Source organism: Ochotona curzoniae, unplaced genomic scaffold (genome assembly GCF_017591425.1).
Source record: "Ochotona curzoniae isolate NIBS_2020 unplaced genomic scaffold, NIBS_Ocur_1.0 contig_430, whole genome shotgun sequence".
Lineage (NCBI taxonomy): Eukaryota > Metazoa > Chordata > Mammalia > Lagomorpha > Ochotonidae > Ochotona > Ochotona curzoniae.
Genome location: NW_024466219.1, coordinates 885686 through 910510, shown reverse-complemented (window position 1 = coordinate 910510; position 24825 = coordinate 885686). Strand labels below are relative to the sequence as shown.

The 24825-nt window shown below is 57.2% G+C and overlaps 2 protein-coding genes across 3 annotated transcripts in view; one reads left to right on the top strand and one right to left on the bottom strand.

Annotated features, from left to right (window-relative positions):
• RGL1 (ral guanine nucleotide dissociation stimulator like 1) overlaps window positions 1–12516 on the bottom strand; it is a 138399-nt gene extending 125883 nt beyond the window's left edge. Inside the window, exon 1 of the mRNA XM_040985360.1 lies at window positions 12420–12516. The gene's annotated coding sequence lies outside the window, so the exon portion shown is untranslated. The remainder of the gene's footprint in view (window positions 1–12419) is intronic.
• Window positions 12517–16330: 3814 nt separating this feature from the next.
• Window positions 16331–23552, top strand: ARPC5 (actin related protein 2/3 complex subunit 5). 2 transcript variants are annotated; one of them, XM_040985359.1, is made up of 4 exons: window positions 16331–16530; window positions 17612–17693; window positions 20894–21070; window positions 22481–23552. In XM_040985359.1, the coding sequence occupies exons 1-4, from the start codon at window positions 16388–16390 to the stop codon at window positions 22541–22543; spliced, it is 465 nt and encodes a 154-aa protein (XP_040841293.1). In that variant the 5' UTR covers window positions 16331–16387; the 3' UTR covers window positions 22544–23552. The 2 variants fall into 2 exon arrangements, with proteins under 2 accessions (XP_040841293.1, XP_040841292.1); XM_040985358.1 differs by having other exon boundaries at window positions 16334–16530; window positions 17621–17693.
• Window positions 23553–24825: the final 1273 nt, after the last annotated feature.

The window sequence follows — 24825 nt, the reverse complement described above, 5'->3', positions numbered from 1 at the left end:
CTCAGTCAAGTCCAAGCCGACAAGAAGACAAACGCAGAAGAGGGGGCAATGCCTGCCAAAGCCACCTCATAGGAAGGCCTGGTAGCCAAAGCCCATGACGAAGTGTGCTGTTGTCTGTCCAGCCTTTCTCCCACTCCCAGTTTGAGCACTGCCCAGGATCAGGGCGACACTAGATGTCCTACATAACTGGACTGTCACCAATGCTGGTCTTGCCGCAATCTGCTGGCCATTAGTCTGAAGACCACCTAAACCCACTTTGGGTGGAACCTGCAGGATGCCCAGTCAGTTCTATTTTCCTTGTAAGAGCGATGCAATGCATTTAGCGAGGAGTGACTTCTCTCCCAGCTCAGGCCCTGTGCAGCTCACCAGCTTCTCCAGCCCCACAGCCTCTTCCTCCTCATATAAAATTGTGCCTGGGCCCGGCGTGGTGGCCTAGCAGCCTTGCAGGTGCCAGGAACCCATTTGGGCGCTGGTTCTAATCTTGGCAGCTCCACTTCCTATCCAGCTCCCTGCTTGTGGCCTGGGAAACCAGCCAAGGATGGCCCAACGCCTTGGGACCTGCACCTGCATGGGAGACCTGGAGGAGGTTCCTGGCTCCTGGCTTCGGATCAGCGCAGTACCGGTCCCTGCAGTCACTCAGGGAGTGAATCAGTGGATGAAAGATCTTTCTCTCTGTCTCTTCTCCTCTCTGGATACCTGCCTTTGCAACAAAAATAAAATAAATCTTAACAATAAATAAATAAATAAATGAACTGGAGTCTGATCTGAGCTGGCTTCCTGTAAGGTCTGGGTGCCACCTGGACCTTTTCTGAGCGGAACCCATAAGCTATTAAGTCGGTGCTGCTTTCCCTGGAGGACCAGAGAACTACATCGAACCAGAAATGAGCTCACTCCTGGCCTGTGCACACAGAGCTCGCTTTGCCCTTCCAACCCTACAGCCTTTTCCTTGGCACACAAAATGGCACCCCATGTGGCACCAGTGGGGGTCTGAGCCATGGACTATTCCCTCTGCCTGCACCTGCCTGCTTGGGTTCTGCCACTGTGCTTCTGTTCACGGGCAGATCAGGCAGATCAGCAGGACAGGCAGTTGGATGCCTGGGCTCACCTCCTGGGCTCACCTCCTGAGCTCCCCTCCTGAGCTCACCTCCTGGGCTCACCTCCTGGGCTCACCTCCTGAGCTCCCCTCCTGGGCTCACCTCCTGAGCTCCCCTCCTGAGCTCACCTCCTGAGCTCCCCTCCTGGGCTCACCTCCTGGGCTCACCTCCTGAGCTCACCTCCTGGGCTCACCTCCTGGGCTCACCTCCTGAGCTCCCCTCCTGGGCTCACCTCCTGAGCTCCCCTCCTGGGCTCCCCTCCTGGGCTCACCTCCTGGGCTCACCTCCTGAGCTCACCTCCTGAGCTCACCTCCTGGGCTCACCTCCTGGGCTCACCTCCTGAGCTCCTGGCCACTGGAGGAGCTCCGATCACCAGCCACTGCTGGGGCATCTGGTCACTGTGACACCACGCTCTTGTCTCTGCTGCTTCCCCAGGCCCACAAGTCTCTGGGTGTCCTGACAGCCTGTCTTCTCCTATTTCCCGGTATCGTGCCTTTCTGCTCCACCCTGAATAATAAATTTCCATCTGTTTAAATATGTCTTAGCCTATTCCACCATCTTGTTTCTCTTGTCTAACTTCTTAAACAAACATGCATTGCAGGGGCCAACAGCACAGTGAAGCCACCCCTATGGGTGCTAGCGTCCCACATGAGTCCGTGTCGCTCCGCCTCTGGCCTGGGAAAGCAGCAGAAGACAACCCAAGCGGTTGGGCCCTGCCACCTGTGAGGAGACCCTGGAAGGAGTCAGCGCCCAGAGCTGGTTGCTGCGGCCATTTGGAGCGTGACTGGGAGAGCTCCCTCCCCTACCCCCTCCCTATTTCTTCCCTCCGTCTCCCTCTTGCTCTCCCTCCCTCCCTTTCTGTCAACTCTGCCTTTCAAGTACACACGTACAGAAAGCTTTTTTAAGTTTGTGCTGGTGAGATTTGCTGCCACCTTGTGGCCATTCTGTTTATATGAGACCTAGTAAAAGATTCCCAGTTTCCCATCAACCCTGAGACACCTGGTCTAACCTATCTCTCCCAGCTAACTCCTTACTGAAAACCAAGATTGAACTTATTGGTCCTCATTTCATGCTTGCCTTTTCAATGTAACTCCCTTGCCCAGGGTTGTTCATGACTGATCTATCATCTTGGCATTATCACAGACCAGAGGCCAGCAGCATGGCATAATAGGCAAGGCTGCGTGGGGCCTACATGGTGCCAATATCCCCAGTGGGAATGGCTTGAGTCCCAGCTGCTCCACTTCCCATCCAGCTCCCTGCTAATGCTCCTGGGAGAGCAGCAGAAGCCGGCCCAAGCCCCTGGGCCCCTGCCACCGTGTGGGAGCCCCACAAGAAGTTCCTGGTTCCGAGGTTTGGCCTTGTCCCGCCCTGGCCATTGCAGCACTGGGCAGTGCAGTAGCAGACAATCTCTCTCTCACATCCTATAACTCTTTCAAACAAATGAACCTTTAAAAAAGGTGAAGTGCTACAAATGCCATGTATTAAATAATTGCACACAACGGGTGCAAATAAAAGGTAAAATTCAGCAATGGAATAGAAGCTGTCTCACTGTCTGCTGCCTTGGAGCAAGCTGCCTTTTATACACAGCTAGCAACACAGAGCCATCAAGCATACATCCCACTCGGAGACGAAGTGAAACTCAACAAAAATGTTTCCAAGATGGCAAAGACCCTCATTCACAGGGAACATGCCAGACTCACAGGAAGCCAGGAGCAAGGAGTCGCCCCGAGGCAGGTGGCCTCCTGTGAGCACCACGGCAGGGACAGCCTGCTGGCCCACCAAGCCCTCCTGCCTCGTGCCGGACGCAGTGGGAGAAGTCGCCTGGTCATGCTGACATGCGGGTGGCTTGGCCACTCCCTACTCTCCCGCATCCTACATCCCACCGCTCTGCTTCCAATCCAGCTCCTCACTAACAGGCTGGGAAGACCGGGACCGAAGGCCCAAGCGCTCATGCCCCTGCCCTCCGTGGAGTCCCAGACTCCTGTGCTCGACCCCTTCTGCCAGTGGCAGTCACTGCAGCCACGTGGAGAGTAGGCGACAGATGCAAGAGAAATCTCTCTCTCTCCCTGTCTTTAAAACTCTGCCTTTTCAATAAACAAAACAAATTGTTTAAAAAGTGTCAAATGCAGTAGCCTAGCAGCTAAAGCCCTCACCCTGAATGTGCTAGGATCCCATAAGGGGCACTAGTTCTAATCCCGGCAGTTCCACTTCCCATCCAGCTGCCTGCCTGTCGCCTGGGAAAACAGTCGAGGACGGCCCAAAGCCTTGGGACCTGGCACCCGCATGGGAGACCTGGAATAGGTTCCAGGCTCCTGGCTTTACATCAGCGTAGCTCCCTCCATTGCAGCCACTTGGGGAATGAATCAATGGACAGATCTTCCTCTTTGTCTCTCTTCCTCTTTGTATATCTGACTTTCCAATAAAAATAAACAAATCTTTAAAAAAGAAAAAAGAGCCCTGCTATGTGCACCTCAGATGCCTTGTCGGAGTCTCTGAGCTCACTCACAGGGCTCCATGGACGCCTGTCCCTAAAACCACCTCACACACAACAGGAAGAGCCAGGGCTGACCCTCAGCCACCGCCTGAGCACCTCCACCTCCACGGGGCTAGAGGGCCCAGCCCACCCGGGGCACAGCGTGCATGACCCAGCTGCTTCTGCTTCTCCCTCTGCCCTGGCACGTGCTGACACTCCTTTGGACTGCTCATAACAGTGTGACGACTCATGTTTGGAACCAGGTGTCATGTGCTCAGGACACACAAAGCTGGACGAAGGGCAACCTTGGATTTCACGCCGGGAAAGGAAGTGAGAACAGCCAGGGCACAACCATGACAGGCGTGCAGAGGCAGTGCTGTGGGGTGGGCGGGGGTGCCCCAAGGAAAGGGGCCTAGAAACAGGTAGGGAGCCAGAGTACAGCCACAACCCAGCAGTCAGGCCCACCCTGCAGGGACCTCTGCCCGGTGCAGGGGTGAGGAGAATGTAGGAGAGCACAGGACCAGCACAGCCCTGCAAGCGTGCAGAGGAGAACAGCTGGACCAGCACAGCCCTGCAAGCGTGCAGAGAGGAGCATCTGGCCCAGCACAGCCCTGCAAGCGTGCAGAGGAGAACAGCTGGACCAGCACAGCCCTGCAAGCGTGCAGAGCTTGGTGGGCCCACTCAGCCCACCAAGGCCAGGGGCCCAACACAGCCTCCTGGGGAGGTGAGCACAGAGATTAAATCAAAGAAGGCTGTACTCCCACACCAGCCACAGCGACCAGCAGGCTCGCCCCGGGGGCCTCCGGCTGCTACAGCCCAGCACTTGTCCCACAGGGCCCCGTGCATTTCCCAAGCACACACAGGGACGGGGTAGGGACACTGTCCACTGAGGAAATGGGACTCAACCAGCCTGGCCCGGGAGCCCATCAAGGCTGCTGCGTCTCCACCTGGCTAGGGGAGAGGGAAGGGCAGACACAGGGATGCCAACAGGAGACAGTGTGTGACCTGCTGAGTGACGGCAAACCCTGAGCTCTCCGAGCATTCTGGGGTGCAGGCTCACTGTGCCAAACCTTCAGATGACGCTAATCAACAAAGATCCATCAAAAACTATGGGCTTCCCCACCAGAAGGCCAGAGCTGGCAGCCCAGGTAAGCCACCAGGCAGGCCAGCTGCCAAGTCAGGGCCAAGGTGGCCTATGTCTCCTTGAGGGTACCCACAGGGGACAGCCTGGCAGAAAGCACTGTGGGGGAGCTCCAGCTCGCTGCCTTCCCCTTGAGAGACATCCAGACCTGCTACCTACAGGGTATCCAGCACACAGGAGAACCAGCCTCTGGCAGCTCCCACAGCACGTCATGAGCCATCAACTGTCCATGGGTGTGTTGTAGCAGTCAGCTGGGCAGCAACTTAAGTAGGACAGCAGGTGAGTCATCCAGAGCATGCACCCCTGCGGCCCATCCTGACCACGAACATGCACCCCTGCAGTCCATCCTGACCACAGAGCATGCACCCCTGCGGCCCATCCTGACCACAGAGCATGCACCCCTGCAGTCCATCCTGACCACAGAGCATGCACCCCTGCAGTCCATCCTGACTACGAACATGCACCCCTGCAGTCCATCCTGACCACAGAGCATGCACCCCTGCAGTCCATCCTGACCACAGAGCGTGCACCCCTGCGGCCCATCCTGACCACAGAGCATGCACCCCTGCAGCCCATCCTGACTACGAACATGCACCCCTGCAGTCCATCCTGACCACAGAGCATGCACCCCTGCGGCCCATCCTGACCACAGAGCATGCACCCCTGCAGTCCATCCTGACCACAGAGCATGCACCCCTGCAGTCCATCCTGACCACGAACATGCACCCCTGCAGTCCATCCTGACCACAGAGCATGCACCCCTGCAGCCCATCCTGACCACAGAGCATGCACCCCTGCGGCCCATCCTGACCACAGAGCGTGCACCCCTGCAGTCCATCCTGACCATGAACATGCACCCCTGCAGTCCATCCTGACCACAGAGCATGCACCCCTGCAGTCCATCCTGACCACGAACATGCACCCCTGCAGTCCATCCTGACCACAGAGCATGCACCCCTGTGGTTCAGGGCTGGTCCTGTGGCCCACGGATGACACTGCAGCCCAGGGATGGCCATGCAGCCCACCGGGTAGCTGCCATACCCACATGATGCCCACCCCACAGCGCAGGGCCAGTTCGGTCCAGCTCCCTGCTAATTCGCCTCCGAAGGTAACAGTGCAGCCAGGCACTTGGGCCCCTGGATGGAGCCCCAGCGTCCTGGCCCAGCCCTGGCCATCGTGGCCACCTGGAAAGTCAACCAGCCTTCAAAAGAGCTTGGTGCTTCCTTCACTCTCACTTCTCTCTCCCTCATCATGCTGCCTATGAAATAAATATTTTAAAAGAAAACAAGTATAAGCTGTCTGCCCAAATATGTCTTACCCTTTTGAATCAGGCTGTCACTGGCTTGGTTGCACAGCCTCCACTGAAAGATATGGCCTAAGAAACTCCATTTCCAGTTTTTCCTGCCTGGGTGTTATACAGAAATTGTTTTCTTCATTTAGGTTTGCTGCCAGAATACCATGACTCACCATGATCCCTTGTTGCGGAGCACGTGGCGGCCACAGGACGGCACCGAGGCCTCGCTCCTGGCGGCATCCCTTCCCCAGCACGCTCACTGTCACAGCCACACCCGATGGTGGGAGAGGCAGCATTCCCACCCAGAATGTCACCAGCCTTTCCATTCCCAAGCCAAACACCTCCCACTTTACTGACACAAACCTTCTGGCTCCTGGGGCACAAGGCCATGAGAGCAGGTGCCCAGGCCACGATCGCCACCCAGAGGAACACTGCTGGACACCAGCGGCTGCCTGGACTCAGCACCGGGCGGCAGTGACCGGCACGTCCTCCTCCTACACCGAGCAGCTCCCCTAGCCAGATGCTGACCACTGCCACTGTCACTCCCTGACCCCCCCACACACACTTCTCAGCTCTGCCACACCCAGCCGGGATGTCCTGCAGCGCCCTCTGGAGCCCGGCCAGTGTGCAGCCAGAGTCCCGTCAGTGCTGTCCTGTGGTCACCGGTCACCGCACGGAGGCCTGGCAGGCCGGCACAATGCCTGGGAAACACCATGATGGGAGGGAGGGCTCCTTCTGCATCCGGGGCGAAGGACCTTGGGGGACAAGGCGACAGATGGAACAAAGGAACACACAAACAAAAACTACATCCCCAAGACATGAAACGAAGCAGTCACCAGAGGACTTAAGACAGTCAACAGGCTCTGACGTGAGCGAGACTGACGTAATCCAACGTGCTGGCACTAAAACCCGCCCACTGCACCCGACGGAGCCACACTCCTGGGACTGGAACCCAGGTCGTTCCCGCGCGGAGGACGACAGCACTGATCCAGAGCTGCTGGCCTGCAGACACTCAGGACATCACTCACACCACCTCCCATCCAACAGCCCGCGCACTCAGCAGCTTCCGAAGCCGACTGTGACGGGGGCAGAGCCAGCAGACGGGCCAGGAGAGCGGTCATTTCCCGTGGACCACTAAGGCACACGCAGGACTGAAGCAGCCCACTCTCACTAACAGGGTGCGTGGGGAAAGGGCTTCCACAGGGAGTACCTGCCAACTGCCCCACGTCAGGGGTCCAGGGCCAGCACAGGCACAGCGGTGCGGCAGGAGAGGCCCGGGGCAGGCTCCCTGGGCACCCTCCTTGCTGGCCGTCATCAGTGCACAGGCGCACCTTCCCTTAAATTTTCCCCAGAACACACTGCCCCTGGGCACCACGTGAAAGCATCTGCCAGTACTTGTGCCACTCAGCTTCAGCTCACTTTCTCTTGGAGACACATACTACAATATCTACACTCACTTGTTCTTGACTTTTTCTTAATATACATGAGAAGTAATGCCGCACTAGTGAGACAGCTTGCATCACATGAACTATATTATCTCCCCAAAAAAGAAGGGGGAGAAAGAAGACAAGGGAAAGAAAAGCTGCCTTAGGGCCCGGAGTGGTGGCATAGCGAGCTGCTCCTCCTGCGCAGCACTGCAGTCCCATGTGGGCACAGGTTCAAGTTCTGGCCGTTCCACTTCCAATTCAGCCCCCTGCTAAGGGCTGGGACTGCAGCAGAAAACAGCCCAAAGCTTTGGGCCCTGCACCCACAGGCTGAAATTCAGACGAAGCTCCTGGCTCCTGGCTTTCATCGGGCTCAGTCCTGGCCACTGTGACCCGCTGCGAAGTAAACCAGTAGATGGAAGAGCTGTCCCTTCCTCCATCTCTATACCTTCAAGTTTTAAAAATAGAGAAGAAAAAAAAAAAAAAGAGGGAGAGATAGTGTAGGATAATCGTGCTGAGGCAAGTAACCCATTTCCTCAGGTGCTAAACAGGGAGAGCTGGGGCCAGCTCAGCCGTGAGCGGCTCCCAGCAGCACCTCTCCCAGGAAGGGTGGTGGCACAGCACGTGGAACAAGGCCTGCAGCACACGTCACAGCCAAGTGGACGATGCCCCTGCCAGGTGGGCCCGCCAGAGAACAGCAGCAACACACAGGTGCCCACCCACCTGCACAGGCACGGCAACGCCCGGAAAGACAGTGCCAAGTGTGGAACAATCAAGGGGTTCCCGCAGGCTGGGCGGAGGTCAGCTGGGAGGCCTGAGTGGGCATAAGCCGGGCAGAGAACAGCCAGGGGGCTCCCACAGGCCGGGCGGAGGACAGGTGGGAGGCCCCCAGGGGTGTAAGCTGGACGGAGAACAGCCAGGGCCCAGGGGCCCACGGGCAGGGACAGGCTCAGCCCTCTGCCAGGGCACTGCACCGTGCTGAACAGCCTGTGCACCGCACAGCAGACACCGAGCCCCAAGCCTCCTGGTGCTGTTAACTCCACGTGACAGCCCAGCCGGCATACACACCCAGCTCCCGTGTGCGTGTGCCTACGCATACCTCCTCCCAGGACTTCCTGCCCTGGAGACCGGCCATACAACCCGACATTCCTGGTGGTCAGGAGCTCATCTTTGGTCATGAGACCATCTTGCTTCTTGGGTGGCCGACCCAAGCCTACTTCGTTCTGCTTGAGCTCAAACTGCTGCCTGCGAACTTCCCTTGACATTCACGCGACGGGGCGCCGGGGCTGCTGCCTGGCCACAATCTTTCTTCAGGCTTTCTTTTTTTTTTTTTTTAAGAGGAGGAGAGACAGAGAGGAAGATCTTCCGTCCGATGATTCACTCCACAAGTGACCACGGCCGGTGCTGTGCCGATCCAAAGCCAGGAACCAGGAACCTCTTCCAGGTCTCCACACGGGTGCAGGGTCCCTAGGCTTTGGGCCGTCCTCGACTGCTTTCCCAGGCCACAAGCAGAGAGCTGGATGGGAAGTGGAGCTGCCAGGGTTAGAAGCGGCGCCCATATGGGATCCCGGCGTGTTCAAGGTGAGGACTTTAGCCGCTAGGCCATGGCACCGGGCCCTCTTTAGGCTTTCAACTCCAAGCTCCCATCAAGCTCCTCTCAGACTCGGTCCTCCATGAGGCCCTTTGGGGAGGTGGAGCAGTGGCACCTACGGCACCTCCACATCTCAGACTCCTACCCAGGCCCGAGCATTGCGGACCTTGCAGCACTCTCCAAACCTTCATTTACTTGTCCATAAAGTGGGAACACCAAGTCCTGTGCCCTAAAGGGCTTGTTTCTCAGGGCTGACACACACACAAGCACCCCGGAAGCGTGTCCATCATCAGTACGATGCCAACAGGACAAGGCAGCAGGCCAGCGCCAGGGGGCTTGGGGCTGTTCACCTGTCATCCAACTCGGCACCTGAGGCAGCTCATGCCTGGATCTGCTGTTGTTACAGGCACCTTATTAAACTTTTCAGCTGCCATGAACAAAGATACACTACTAGAATCTGTGATGAACAGACTGGGAGAGAAAAAAATTAGTATTTTACTTATTCAACAGCATCAATGAGAAAACCGCAAGTCCACAGTCACGGGGGAAAATAACGAGCAGGTGGACGCAGGCTGGGCGGCTGCGACTCTACGCCCGGGCGAGGGATGCCCACTTCCGGTTCCCAGGGGACCCAGGGCCCTGCTGCCTCAGCGGAGGCAGCCTGGGTTCCAGAGTCCTAGGCTACCCTAGACCAGCCCCAGCAGGTGCAGGATCTGAGCAGTGAACTCTGGCAAGTGGAAGAGTTCTCTCTCCCTTGAAAATCTGTCTCTCTGCCTAGCAAAAAAAAAAAAAAATCTTATAATAATTACCAAAAAATTTCATGCAATTTCTTAGCAACAAATTGGCAACTGGATCAAATACAAAACCACAAATTCTAACATTGACCCAAGACAAAGAAAACAAACCAAAACAAAAAAATCTAAGACTGCCGAAGGGAAAGATGAGCAAAGAACTATGAAAGAACTATAAAAGGACCAGCAAGCCACCGTGGTTTACAGGTGCACCCTGAAGTTCCACTCAAACTATCACACAGAGAAAAAACTGGGGACTGCCAAATTCACCTATAGAATCAGCCTAGGGCCCGGCGTGGTGGCCTAGTGGCTAAAGTCCTTGCCTTGAATGCACCAGGATCCCCTATGGGCACCGGTTCTAATCCCGGCAGCTCCATTTCCCATCCAGCTTCCTACTTATGGCTTGGGAAAGCAGTTGAGGACGGCCCAAAGCCTTGGGACCCCGCACCCACGTGGGAGACCTGGAGGGGGTTCCTGGCTCCTGGCTTTGGATCAGCACAGTACCGGTCCCTGCAGTCACTTGGGGAGTGAATCAGCGGATGGAAGATCTTCCTCTCTGTCTCGCCTCCTCTATGTATATGTGCCTTTGCAATAAAGAAAGAAAGAAATGTTTAAAAAAAAAAGAAAAAGAATCAGCCTAGCCTTAACACCAACAGAAAATCAGCAAAAACCAGCTATGGACCAACTTCACTTATAAATACAAATCTAAACTCATGTAAGCAAAACGTAATTCAATCCATCAAGGACTTACAATAATACTTCATAGGCAAAAAGAGCTTATTTTAGAAATGTGGGAATGTTTCAGGTCATCTTATATGAACACAAAATCCATGACACTCGTAAATTAAAAGGTGGGAAAGCATGGGGCTTTTATTATTCCATCCCACAAGAGCATGCGAGGACTTTTCAGCAGTAACGCCTGAGACACAAAGCAGCGACGCAGGGAGAAGACCAGCACCAATTCTGCAACATTCTGCCCGAAATCCTAGCTAATGCAGAGCAAACGACACAAACAGCAGAAAGAATTTACCATTATCTCAGATGCCATGACTATATCCTGTGATGAGATGCAATCTTTAAAAACACCATTAGCATCAGCACGGATCCTCACGACAGGAAATAACAGGATTTTTAAAACCATACCATCCTTTATGTCAACAAAAGCAATTAAAACACTAAATGACCTCGTTCACAAACACGTTTAACGTTCATTCTTCCATGCTGGCACTTTGTTTCCTAAGACACGAATATAGATTTAGGATCTCTTTTACAACAGTCATCTGTGTGTGTTCACTCAGCGAGAGAGTGACAGAGAACGGGGAAGGTGAGTGGTTCAGGCCCAGGTGCCCATGGCCAGCTCTGGAGAACGGAGCCATGGGTGGACGTGAGGCAGGCAGCTCCACTCAGGCCTCCCACGCGGGGCAGGGCCCCGGGCCCCGAGCCGACCCAGCGCCTTCCCAAGCACACCAGCGGCAAGCCACATGGCCAGAGGAGCAGCCAGCCTTAGCCAGCACCCCCATTCTGAAGGCTGGCGCTCTCAACCCAGAAGCAGCGCGGCTGGGCCTCCGTGGAACAGGCACAGCTGAAGCAGCTCTGCACTGGGGCCTGTGCGGCTAGCAAGCGAGCCTGTTAATGGTCAGGCCCAGAGCTGAAATTCACTTATTTTACCTTACAGCACACATCTGACATTCAGCATACCTTCCATTTTGACCAACAAAAACAAGAGTCTCCAGCTGGAGAACCCAAAGTTTTGGTTCGCTTTTTAAGTCTCCAGTGCCCAACCTGGGGGAAGAAGCATGAAGCAGGGACAGCATCTGCCTTAAGACTCTGAAAACAAAGAGCCGCTGTGGGGGAGGGCTCCTTCAGGGCCTCTGTGTGTGGGGGAGGGCTCCTTTATGTCCCTGCTACGGAACCAGCTGGGTGGGAGACTACAGGGCACTACAGGCCCAGAGCAGAACAAGGCCAGGTCAGGAGCACATCACAGCAGGTAGACGGCGCACAGAAGGTCTCAGGAGCTCGAGGCGGCTGTTAACTCAGAAGCAGGCATCCACGGAGAATCAAGATCAGACGCATAGGACTCCCCAAGATGACTGTGACTACTAACACTGAACCGCCACAAAGTGGAACCCCGTTGGCTTTCCAATAGCGAAGGGACTGGTCTCCTCTCTCTCTCTCTCTCTCTCTCTCTCTCTCTCTCTCTCACACACACACACACACACACACACTTCCTTTAAAGCTTTATCAAGATTTAAGTATCAGCTAATGAGGATAGAGAAGGAATTATAGGACCACCAAAAAATACTCAATCCCTAAAAATAACTCCTAACTTGACTCCTGAGCCCGGGAATTCACGAGCTGGAAATGACCGCCTGCTGCAGCGCAGGGACGGCGCTCGGGAAAACGCGTCAGAACTGCTCTTCCACATCTCAAACGCAACACGCATTACCTGGCTGAGAATTCAGAGCACGTAACACATTCAACACAAAGAAAAATCTGGGCCACCGATAGTAAACAATTTACAAACCAGACATTTTTAACTCCTCTCACTATTGTCTAGGCTGGTCTCTCACCCAACATTTCCCCAGATTTAAAACAGGAAAACAAAGATTACCTTGGTGAAAGGACAGGGAGAGGAGAGGCCAGCCCGGGGTTGGCTCTGTCTCCACCAGGCCGTGCTTCTAACTTCAATTTTCTCTGCAGAGAAAATCTCGACTCTAAAGAACAAAGTGCAATTAGTGTACAGGTCTAAGAAAGTACATTATTTAGCTTTCACTAAAGTTAAAAAAAGATCCTAAACAGAAAAAGATTGAAATAACTCTTTCTTGGGTTACATAATGCCAGTCACCACAGTAACACTGTGTCCTCTGAAGCCCTTCTTCAGATAATTACCAAAAGGCACCAAGTTTCCTGTGCTGCCTGACAGGGAGCCAGCTCAGCTCAGCACAAAGCCGCTGCTGACTTGAGCCCGGCCACCTGGGTCACCTGCTCGCACGGCTTCTGCACCAGGAATCCTGGGGCAAGCACCCGGCTTATCCTAAGAAACACGAGACCCACTCTATTCCTGAACCTTCTCACACACACACAGAGCAACTGTACAAAGTCCCCAGAAAATGAAAATCAAAGATACGTTCGCCCAAGGGAAAGAATTTTGAAATGGGTGCACAGCTTTTCTGTAACACACATCTCTGATGAATTTTTTGCAGACCCTTCCTGCACAGGAATTTCAACATATTTATGCCCCAACGATGGACTGTGCCGGGCCCTGTACTTGCTAGTACACACAAGAATCTGGTCTGGGAACACCTCAGATAAAGTCTCTTTGGAGACCTCCCCAATCAAACTGCCGGACTCAGATCCCTAACCATGAAAAGACAAAGGTCAGAACAAGTCAGTCAACTACCTCAGCCATATGTTGGCAGTGAAAAACTGGGCAAATGGAGACTCTAAGATGGACTATGTCAACCAGTGGACTCTTCAGCGACCTCATCGTGCTTGGAGTGGCGAGACTGGCAGCAATTCATAACCATTTAACTACCAAAACCACTTGAGCAAGACCCTCTGAGCATGCCCCCATCCGGGACCTGGGTGGGAGACTGGGTGGGACTTCTCTCTTCATATCCCCCTTGACCTCAGATACATGAAGGAAACAATGTGAAACTAATAGTCTTACCCATTTTCCTGTAGCCCTTGAAACTTTTTACCCTAATTAACTATGTAAAGATTGTCAAAATATAATAAAAAAGCATAAAAAGGATATTTGTGCCCCAGAACAAACTAACCATCTGTTCCATTTGCATCAGCTGTGCAAGGTCCCCTGTGTATACACACACCATGCCGAGAACACGCCTGCTCTGCCAGCCGGCCGTGTTCACCGCTGCTCTCTCTGGTGTAGCCCTCCACAACTCTCACCTGCCCGGGGAAAGAGCTGATGGGGACCGCCTCTGCGCTTCACACCTTACGGTGTCTGGGCGAGCAAAAGACCATGAAGCGAATGGCGCAGGTAACAGGCACCATCCCCGCGTGCAGCCGTCAACACCAGCACCTGTCGGGGAGGGTGAGGACCTGGCCTAGCACCTGTCCAGGCACACCCTCCACCCAACCCGGTCACAAGACGCAGGGTCAAGATGTAAGAGCCCAGCCTGGCACAGGTGAAGCACAACACGCTGCAGGACGGTACATAGGGCACACCGCACATGACAGGGCCGCACCCAGACAGGGCCGCACCCAGACAGGGCCGCACCCGGACAGGGCGGCACACGGACAGGGCGGCACCCGGACAGGGCCGCACACGGACAGGACGGCACACAGACAGGGCGGCACCCGGACAAGGCGGCACACGGACAGGGCCGCACCCAGACAGGGCCGTACACGGACAGGGGCACACGGACAGGGCGGCACACGGACAGGGGCACACGGACAGGGCGGCACACGGACAGGGCCGCACCCAGACAGGGCCGTACACGGACAGGGCCGCACACGGACAGGGCGGCACACGGACAGGGCCGTACCCAGACAGGGCGGCACACGGACAGGGCCGCACACGGACAGGGGCACACGGACAGGGCCGTACCCAGACAGGACGGCACCCGGACAGGGCCGCACACGGACAGGGCCGCACATGGACAGGGGCACACGGACAGGGCGGCACCCGGACAGGGCGGCACACGGACAGGGGCACACGGACAGGGGCACACGGACAGGGCCGTATCCGGACAGGGCAGCACACGGACAGGGGCACACGGACAGGGCCGTACCCGGACAGGGCGGGACACGGACAGGGGTACCCAGACAGGGCGGCACACGGACAGGGGCACACAGACAGGGCGGCACACGGACAGGGCCGTACCCGGACAGGGCGGCACACGGACAGGGCCGCACACGGACAGGGCGGCACACGGACAGGGGCACACGGACAGGGCGGCACCCGGACAGGGCGGCACCCGGACAGGGGCACACGGACAGGGCCGTACCCGGACAGGGCGGCACACGGACAGGGCGGCACCTGGACAGGGCGGCACCCGGACAGGGGCACCCGGACAGGGCGGCACACGGACAGGGGCACACGGACAGGGGCACACAGACAGGGCGGCACCCGGACAGGGGCACACGGACAGGGGCACACGGACAGGGCGGCACCCGGACAGGGCGGCACACGGACAGGGGCACACGGACAGGACGGCACACGGACAGGGCCGCACCCGGACAGGGCCGTACACGGACAGGGGCACACGGACAGGGCCGTACCCGGACAGGGCGGCACACGGACAGGGCGGCACCCGGACAGGGCAGCACCCGGACAGGGGCACACGGACAGGGCGGCACCCGGACAGGGCGGCACACGGACAGGGGCACACGGACAGGGCCGCACATGGACAGGGGCACACGGACAGGGCGGTACGTGGGGTGTAGGGAGGACATTGTACCCTAGAAGGTCAGCGCGCACAGGATTGCAGTTGATTGGACAATATCTGTGTGATAAACAACTGAATGGGCGCCTTTTGTGTGACTGACTGGATAATATTTGCATGAGAACAACCGAATGACTACCTTTTGTATACCTGATGGGATTCATTGGTATAAGAACAGTTGAGTGGACAGCATGTGGGTGAGAACACTTGGTGGAACATACAAGACAAAAGGACTTCCAAACAAAAGCATAGGAACAGTTGATGGGTTTGTTGATGAGCTCAATACCTCCACCCTAATCCTATACGACCCTCAGTGTATAAAGTCTGATCCCCTAATAAATTTCGGCTATTGATCATCAGTCAGTAGTCCAAGTGTGTTATTATCGGCTCCGTGCACCAAGTCCATCGCTGCAGGACAGCTATAATGTGGAATTCCACACGGGCAGAATTGCCTCACATACGGGATAGGCTGCACCCAGTCAGGGCCACACATGGGGAGGACTGTACATGGAGGACAGCCACAGACCGGGCCACACAGGGATGGGCCACCATGGGGAGGACCACACGTGGACAGGGCCACACCTGGCAGGCTGCCGCTCGCCCTGGCCTTTCCACCCCGCCACTCGAGTGGCACACACATGGTGCCAGCCCGAAGCCCCGCCCTCGTGCAGCGTTCCTGCCCCCGAACATTGATTGACTCGCCCAAGCTCCGCGCCCGGCCGCACGGCCAAACGTCGCCAAGTTCACGCCGCCGACAGATACCGAGGGGGGCACGGGCGACTCGCGCGGCTGCCTCCCGGCGCGCTCGGCCAGCGATGGCGCTTTTTCCTCCTCAGCCCGGGGCCCCCGCGGGCCGGGCGGCGTCCAGCGGCCGGGCGGCGTCCAGCGGCCGGGCGGCGTCCAGCGGCCGGGCGGCGTCCAGCGGCCGGGCGGCGTCCAGCGGCCGCGGCGCGCGCATCCCGGGGCCCTCAGCCCGCTCCTGCAACCTCCCGCGTTTCCAAGGGAACGCCGGGTCACGTGACGCGCGGCCCGCCCCTGCCCGCGCAGAGCCGCGCCTGCGCGCTGGGGGCGGGCGGCGGCCTCACGCGTGCGCAGAGCGGCGCAGGCCGGCCACGCCCCGGAGCGGAAGCGGGAAGCGAGTGGGCGCGGGGGGCGCGCGGAGGCCGCGGGGATGGCGAAGAACACGGTGTCGTCGGCGCGCTTCCGCAAGGTGGACGTGGATGAGTACGACGAGAACAAGTTCGTGGATGAGGAGGACGGCGGCGACGGCCAGGCGGGGCCCGACGAGGGCGAGGTGGACTCGTGCCTGCGGCAATATCCTTGGGGGCGGCTGGCCCCGGGCTCCCCGATCCTGGGCGCGCGTCGGCTGGGCTGGGGGCAGCGGGAGTGACCCCGGGGAAGGGCAGGGGTCACCGGGGAGGGCTGGGGGCAGCGGGAGGGACCCCGGGGAAGGGCAAGGGGCAGCGGGAGTGACCCCGGGGAAGGGCAGGGGGCCCCGGGGAGGGCTGGGGGCAGCGGAAGAGACCCCGGGGAAGGGCAGAGGTCCCCGGGGAGGGCTGGGGGCAGCGGGAGTGACCCCGGGGAAGGGCAGAGGGCCGAGGCCTCGGGGTTGGGCTGGGCTGGGGACAGCGGAAGTGACCCCCCAGGGAAGAGCTGTGAATCCCAAGAAAGCGGTGGAGACCGGGGACCAAGGGGCGACTCGGGGAAGGCAGCACCACGGAGTGGTGTTCCTGTTTCCTTTTCGCATATTTGAATATTCATAACTGAGTTGGCATTTGCACCGGCGGGGCTGGGTCGTGGGTGTGGGCGGGTAGACGGGCTGGTGAAGCTGCAGCTGCTCTTGGAGCACTGGCCTGCCCCTGTGCGCCCCCCACTCTGGGACCCCGCCCCGGGCAACCCCTCTGCGCCCCCCACACCCTGGGACCCCACCCCGGGCGACCCCTCTGTGCGCTCCCTTCTCAGCATGCCGCCTCCAGGCTGGGTGGTTCACGCAGGTCTGCAACCTTCACACGGGCTCACCGTGGGAGGCTGAGCTGGTGACAGGTTCAGGCCTCCCACAGCTCTTAGGGAAGCTGCGCTGCGCCTGGGGCTGCACAGACAGGTCGTGGGCGGCCCCTCATCCCTTTAGGGGCATGACTGGTGCTGCCGGCTCTGATTGGCTTCCTTGCCTGGGGCTGCAGCTCAGGCCTCATGCGCTGGGTGTGGCTTCCCACACTGAAGCACCAGGGGAGCAAAAATGCCACACAAGTGGGCTGCCCTCTGGGCAGAGCGGCTACAGTGAACCGCGTGGAGGAGGCTCAGTTTGTTTCAGTGGGCCACCTTTGGGCAGCCTGGTCCTCAGTGTCCTGTGCTGACCCAGTGCCAGGCCCCACAGCTGCCCTCACTGTTCCTTAACTTGCCGCACAGGGAACATGACAGCCGCCCTGCAGGCCGCGCTCAAGAACCCCCCCATCAACACCAAGAGTCAGGCTGTGAAGGTGAGTCGCACCCCGCTGCCCTGCACCGCACCTCACCACCCCACCCTGCTGGCCACTGCCTGCCCCGCACCACACGTTATAGCCCGGGACCCCCCTCACGGCCTGACCCCACTGCACACCTCACTAGCCCTCACACGGCCTGACCTGCACCTCAGCGCCCCACCCCGCCCCACCCTAGGCTGGGTGTGTGTCAGGAAGTGATTCAGCTCCCGGCGGGGTTGATGGGGGAAGCGCTGCGGTGCTGGCCACACGCTGAGTCCAGAGGTAGAGAGATCTTTCCTGTGTGTCTCGGGGAGACTATTCTGGCTGGGTTTAGGCGAAGGCTTCTGGAATAAAACTTGAGAAAGACCCCTGAATGGCTGTTGGTGCTGCCTGGGGTGGCCACAGCTCAGATCGACATGCCAGCCTCAGGCCCACGCGCCTGCTGGGCCCCGGGAGGCTGCCATGCGCGGCTGTCCCAGCCCAAGGCCGGGCATTCTGGGAGTAACAGCAGGTGGGATTTCTCTGTCACCTTCAAAACTGATCTGAATGTCGGATTTTGCTTTTTCTTTTAATTTTATGTAAAGATTCAACATAAAAACCACTCAGTACTCATAGTACTACTTTTTGGTGTTACCGTTTGTTACAGTTTTCATGTGACTGTTTCTGCAAAAATGAGACTTACTGGCTTTTGTCATGCTTGTGGCAGTGTGCACACCTCGTCCTGGTCACGTGGGGCGAGTGGGGCTTTTCTCCTCTTTCACGGCTCTGAGATTTTGGAAAGCCAGTTCCTTTAAACACACTACGAGGTGAATCACCACCTCGTACCTTGGGTACTGGTGCAGCTGCCCAGGCCTTCCCTGTGGCGCCACCCTGGACGCAGCTGCCGCGCAGGGACGCTGATTGGGTTTTTTTTCTTTATCCTTTTTTTTAAAGTTATGTTTTTGACAATCTTTACATAGTTAATTAGGGTAAAAAGTTTCAAGGGCTACAGGAAAATGGGTAAGACTATTAGTTTCACATTGTTTCCTTCATGTATCTGAGGTCAAGGGGGATATGAAGAGAGAAGTCCCACCCAGTCTCCCACCCAGGTCCCGGATGGGGGCATGCTCAGAGGGTCTTGCTCAAGTGGTTTTGGTAGTTAAATGGTTATGAATTGCTGCCAGTCTCGCCACTCCAAGCACGATGAGGTCGCTGAAGAGTCCACTGGTTGACATAGTCCATCTTAGAGTCTCCATTTGCCCAGTTTTTCACTGCCAACATATGGCTGAGGTAGTTGACTGACTTGTTCTGACCTTTGTCTTTTCATGGTTAGGGATCTGAGTCCGGCAGTTTGATTGGGGAGGTCTCCAAAGAGACTTTATCTGAGGTGTTCCCAGACCAGATTCTTGTGTGTACTAGCAAGTACAGGGCCCGGCACAGTCCATTGCCCCAATCAGCTTGTTGTTGCAATTACTGGGTTGGTTCTGTTTCCAGCCCTGTCTTCCACATGAACCAATGGGTGTTGCAGTCCAGTCTGGTTCTGCCCAGCACATACTCGGCCCTCACATAAACCAGTGGGAGCTGCAGCCTAGTCAGAGTCACCCACAATAACCCCCACCAGGCCTGCCCTCTACCCCAGTTTGCCAGTGTGTGCAGCAGACTAGTCAGGTCTGTCCCACATCCCGCTCAGCTCTCACACGTGGGATGCTGATTGTTTTTTTGTTTTTTTTTAAAGATTTATTTATTTATTGGAAAGTCAGATATACAGAGAGGAAGATCTTCCGTCCGATGATTCACTCCCCAAGTGAGCACAATGGCCGATGCTATGCCGATCTGAAGCCAGGATCCAGGAATTTCTTCTGGGTCTCCCACATGGGTGCAGGGTCCCAAGGCTTTGGGCCGTCCTGGACTGCTTTCCCAGGCCACAAGCAGGGAGCTGGATGGAAAGTGTGAGCTTCTGGGATTAGAACCGGAGCCCATATGGGATCCTGGCGCTTTCAAGCTAAGGACCTTAGCTGCTAGGCCATGCCGCCAGGCCCAGGATGCTGATTGTTAAAGGACGGGCCCAGTGGCCGGCAGTCATCGGCACCCGGTCTGTGCTCGGGAGGATCCTGTGGCTGGTGGCCAGCGGTTATCAGTGTCCCATCCAAGCTCAGGAGGCCCCGGTGATGCTGGCCTTCGGCACACCCTCCAAGCCTGGAAGGCTCCTGCAGCCAGTAGCCCTCTGAGCCCGGGAGGTCCCTCCGGTCAGCAGTATTTGATGATAGCAGGTGGCTACACTCCACCACCAAGAGGGCACATTGCCTTGGTTTCAGCACCGTGGGGACGTTGCTGAGATGGCGCTGTCCACTTTGTGCTTTGGGTGGGGTGCTTGCTGTCCTGCCTTGTGGGCAGGAGGCAGACATTTCTCTTAGTGGGAGATTGCACAGCCCTTCAGCGGAAGGTTGTGAAAGGTGGAGGCCACCCACAGGGCAACTCGGCGGGTGGACAGTCAAGAGGACAGTGACTAGGCGTCTCCTTCATATGGTGGCACGGATAAGACTGAATGGGGTGCCCTAAGGAACGCCCCTGCGTCTCGAGTGGCTCTAGACAAGTTTCCTTAACATTTCAAAATGAGGGGCTCGGCGCGGTGGCGCAGTGGTTAAGGTCCTCACCTTGCACCCCCGGGATCCCATATGGGTGCTGGTTCTATCCCGGCAGCCCAGCTTCCCTTCCAGCTCCCTGCCTGTGGCCCAGGAAAGCAGTCGAGGACGGCCCAAAGCCTTGGGACCCTGCACCCACGTGGGAGACCTGGAAGAGGCTCCTGGCTTTGGATCGGCATAGTATCGGCCATTGCGCTCACTTGGGGAGTGAATCATCGGATGGAAGATCTTCCTCTTTGTCTCTCCTCTCTGTATATCCGCCTTTCCAATAAAAAAAATAATAAAAATAAATCTTTAAAAAAAAATTTCAAAATGACGATGTGTTTAAGAAAAACCACTTCTGAAGATGGTTCGGGAGGAGTTACCGGTCAGCGTCCATGTTCTCCTGGGCCTTTTACATTGAGAAACAAGATACCGAGTGTGGTTTGACTCACTGTCGTGTTGCCCCGTGACTGCCCTGCTGCTGCCCTCTCGCTTCCCAGGGAGGGTCGGTGGCCCTCCAGCCCTGGCACCCCCTACCCGTCTGTCTGAAGTGCTTTGCAGAGACACCCCACGGTGTGCCCTGCAGAGTGGCCTCAGGGTGGCCTCTGTCCCCAGGACCGGGCAGGCAGCATCGTGCTCAAGGTGCTCATCTCCTTCAAGGCCAGCGACATCGAGAAGGCCGTGCAGTCCCTGGACAAGAGCGGCGTGGATCTCCTCATGAAGTACATTTACCGCGGCTTCGAGAGCCCCTCCGACAACAGCAGCGCCCTGCTGCTGCAGTGGCACGAGAAGGTACGCAGGGTGGGCCCTGGTGCCGCGGGCACAGGCCGGGCGCTCGGCAGGCGCGGTCTGCGCAGTGCTGCGCCATGACCAGAGGGTCCCAGCCGCAGCCTGTGGGCACCCCAAGAAGACAGGACTCTGCAGGAGCACACGCATGAGCCCCCAGCCCCGCAGGGCCCGGCGGGGGCCGTGGGGTCCCAGGCTCCGGTGCGCACGACGCTCGTGGCCAGCTTGCTCAGTGGGAGCCCTGTTACCGAGGTCTGTACTTACGTTATAGGGGCGTCAAGGTTGTTATTTCCATTGCTTCATCTAGGAGCTCGTTAAGTTCCCTGTTTCACAGTTTAGTGTTGAAAAAAGGAATCAGGGAAAAATCAAGAATTATTGAGTTCTTTTTCCGTTTACATGTATTTTTTAGTATCAGCAGATGCTGGCAGCACCATTCATCCACAGAAAAATATCTTTGTGAGAGTCTGAGCTTTGGGTTGAAAGTTGGTCGGTCTTTTCCACACATACAAGCCAGCCGTGTAGCAGAAGTGGCTGCAGGTAGAAAGTGTATTCCCCAGCAGTCACGTAGTTCCCCAAACTCAGTTTATTTGAAAAGGCCGAGAAGTGTGCAGGGAGACACACACGTTGGCCGGAGGTCAGCAGGGCAACTACGTCCCCTCCTGCATCGTCGGGGGAGCTGGGCTCGTGTGTGGATCCCACCCTCAGAGCCTCTCAGGTCCTGCCCGGCAGGGAGTGGTGCTGCCCGGGGCTCTGCAGACCCCAGCGTGGGGGCAGTTGGGGGCCATGCTGTTGGTAAGTCTTCATGTCTTCTAGCGTCACAGCCAGCTGCCAGTCCACCCATTCGGGCACACCTCCTGCTCCTGTGTGCCTGGTTGCCACCCCCCACATGTTTCCCACCTCGCCATGAGAAGGTTCTCTGAGATCCATGTCTGCCGTGTGCTCCGGCCCAGGGTGTGCAGTGCCCTCTCCCACCCGTGTCCTGTGTCCCGCAGGCTGAGTGTACACACCACTCAGGCTTGCTCAGGTCTGTCACTCCCCAGACCGCACGAGTGTCCCTCCCTCCCAGTGGTACCCTCAGTGCCCGGGGGTGCTCAGGCATTAGGGGCAGAGTATTCCAAGGTCCCTGCCTACTAAATAGCTAAGAGCCTTGGGCGGAGGCCTGCTCCTGAACGTGGAGGATCCATCCATGTGCTTTGGGGTCCCAGTGAGGTCAGCACGCCCACTGTGGTTGAGGAGCTCAGGCTTGAGGTGCTTCACAGCGTTCGGAAGCAAGACTGGCAGTGACCTGGCCGACAGTGTGAGTTGGCAAGGACAGGCCCCAGGTCCTGTTGTTACCAAGCAGAGGTGCAGGGAGGCCCCGCTGCATGCGGCCACCCTGGGTAGCACCATCAGCATCGTGTTGGGTTCTGTTTTCAGGCACTAGCCGCAGGAGGAGTGGGCTCCATCGTTCGTGTCCTGACCGCGAGGAAGACTGTGTAGGCCTGCGGGAACTGGCTGCCTGCCGGGGAGTGGGAGCTGCTGGTACAAAAACCAACCCATCAAATGCCATCTCTGCCCTGTGGGTAGCGTCCCTCCTCCACTTAGCTTGCTTCTTTTCATGTCTGTCAAGATTGCATATCGAGGTTCCTTCATGAGAACTGGGGTGATACGGCCCGAGCCATGCTTCCCGCATGGTTGCTTCATCTCAGCGCGTTGAGTGATGTGTGTCCGTCTGTCTGTGAGACTGCCTGCCTGCAGTGCCTGCCACCTGCAACGCACCATCGGCTAGGCTTTGTTGTAACGAGTTAGAGATCTGATCAGAATTGGAGGCCAGTTTCCTAATTCACTGCTAGTCAGGAAGTGATTCGTTACAAAAAAAAAAAAAAAAAGAGCCTTGCAGCTCTGACATTGCAAAATTGGGCTCTGCCTCCCCTGTGTAAGCACGGTGTGGTTCAGGGAGCACTTGCCAGGCCACGGCAAACTGGGCTGTGTGTGTCCTTGCACAGCTGCCCTTGCCAGCCACCCCCAAGTCACACCTGGTCTGTGGGCTGCACGTCTGCAGTGGGGCCGTGGGCCTCCCCTGGTGGGACTGTGTCCTCTGACGTCCTGGGTCCCCTGCCAGTGCTCACGGGAGCTGCTTGGCACACCATCCCCCAGGTTCTTCGGGGAGCTGGGCTCCCAGAAGGCTGCATCGCCGTCCAAACAGGTACCCATCCTGGGCTCCAGCTCAGTGCACTCTTTCACATGGCACACAACAGTAACAGCAGATTGCTTGCTTTGTTAGACTAACTGGTTCTCAGCAACTGACTGGTGCTTGTAAAGTTATGTAGTCTCTCGAAAGAGTGTCCAGCATAGCTGGCCAAGGGGGAGGTCAGTGCGCGTTGCGTGTTCAGATTCCACGCCAGTCTCCCCACTGACCTAGGCTCAGATGGCAGTGGAATTCTAGAGACTCGCTGTTTTTGATACCTGCTTTTTGTTTTGTAAAAACGATAAACTTAAGAAAATAAAATGTCAGTGTTGGGTAGTCCTTCCTCTCACTTTAATCTTAGGAGTGCGTCGTTCATTGAAACGCCCCTTGGTGAGGACCGACCCAGTGGGTTCCTGCAAGCAGAGCTGCACCAGATGGCAGAGGATGGAGCAAGGCAAGGCCTGCGCGCTGTCGCGGCCTTGGCAGCCTGGCCCCAGCCCCGGGCTGCAGGGTCCAGCAGCTGCCATCCACTCTTGAATTTGTCCATTTCTCCAATGTCTTGAGTCTCTGTTGGCCTGTGCTCACAGAGAGGCAGACTGCAGTGGGAATTGCAGCTTGCCCACCCGCTGGATGAGCGAGAGCCCTGGGTCCACAGGAAGCCCCCTCCTGGGCCTTGCAAGACCACAGCACAGCTGGGAGTGCCGTGTCCTGGGGCGGCGTCAGCTGGAGAAACAAATCTGAGGACAGGACCTGGGGACGCAGGCGGGCTTCCCTGAGTGCCCGTGGTTCTGTAGTCCAACAGGGAAAGCAGGGTGCAGGTCACGGTCAAGTGATGGCAGGCTGATACATTAAGGAAACCCCTTAACAGGTGAGATCAGTGCCACCCTTCACCCCAGGACCAGCGCTGTGGGCCGAATGCCCTTGCCTGCAGTCCCGGTGCTTGCTCGAGCAAATACCCCAATTACTGGCCTCCCTGCCAATCTTCTTTTTTTTTTTTTTTTTTTTTAATTCAAAGTTTTAGATGTCAGTTGCATGTCTACTGCCCATTGCATGGTCTAGGCTCCATTCCCCCTGCACCTGGCAGCTCTGGACCTCTGTCCAGCTCAGGTGCATGGCCCCTCTTCAGGGACACCTGGCATAGATCAGGGCCTTGCCATCAGCTAGAGAAGCTGCGGCCATGATCCGCACATGGCTCCTGGCGTGGTGTGCTTCACATTGGCCTGTAGGAGGATCTGGGTGTCTGGGGACCCGGCAGGTTTCCACTCCATGACCTTCAGCAGATGATGTAACTGTGTGATCCTGGGACAAGGCAAGTGCATAGACGGTGCTGCCTGAAATGAAGCCAAGATGTAAGATCGGGACTGTGGTGGTCACCTTTCACCACGGTGCACGGTGGCCCACGACGCAGCAGTGGCACCCAGCTGCTCCCAAGTCTCCTGCTGGCTCAGCTGAGGGTGCAGACCAACCTCCAGGGGGCTGAGGCATGGCCTCAGGAGGCAAACCTGGGGAGCTGACACCACATGTATCCCTATGGGCCAGACAGACCTTGGCCACTGGCAGGGTTAAGGTGTGGACCCACAGGCAGCCAGATGAG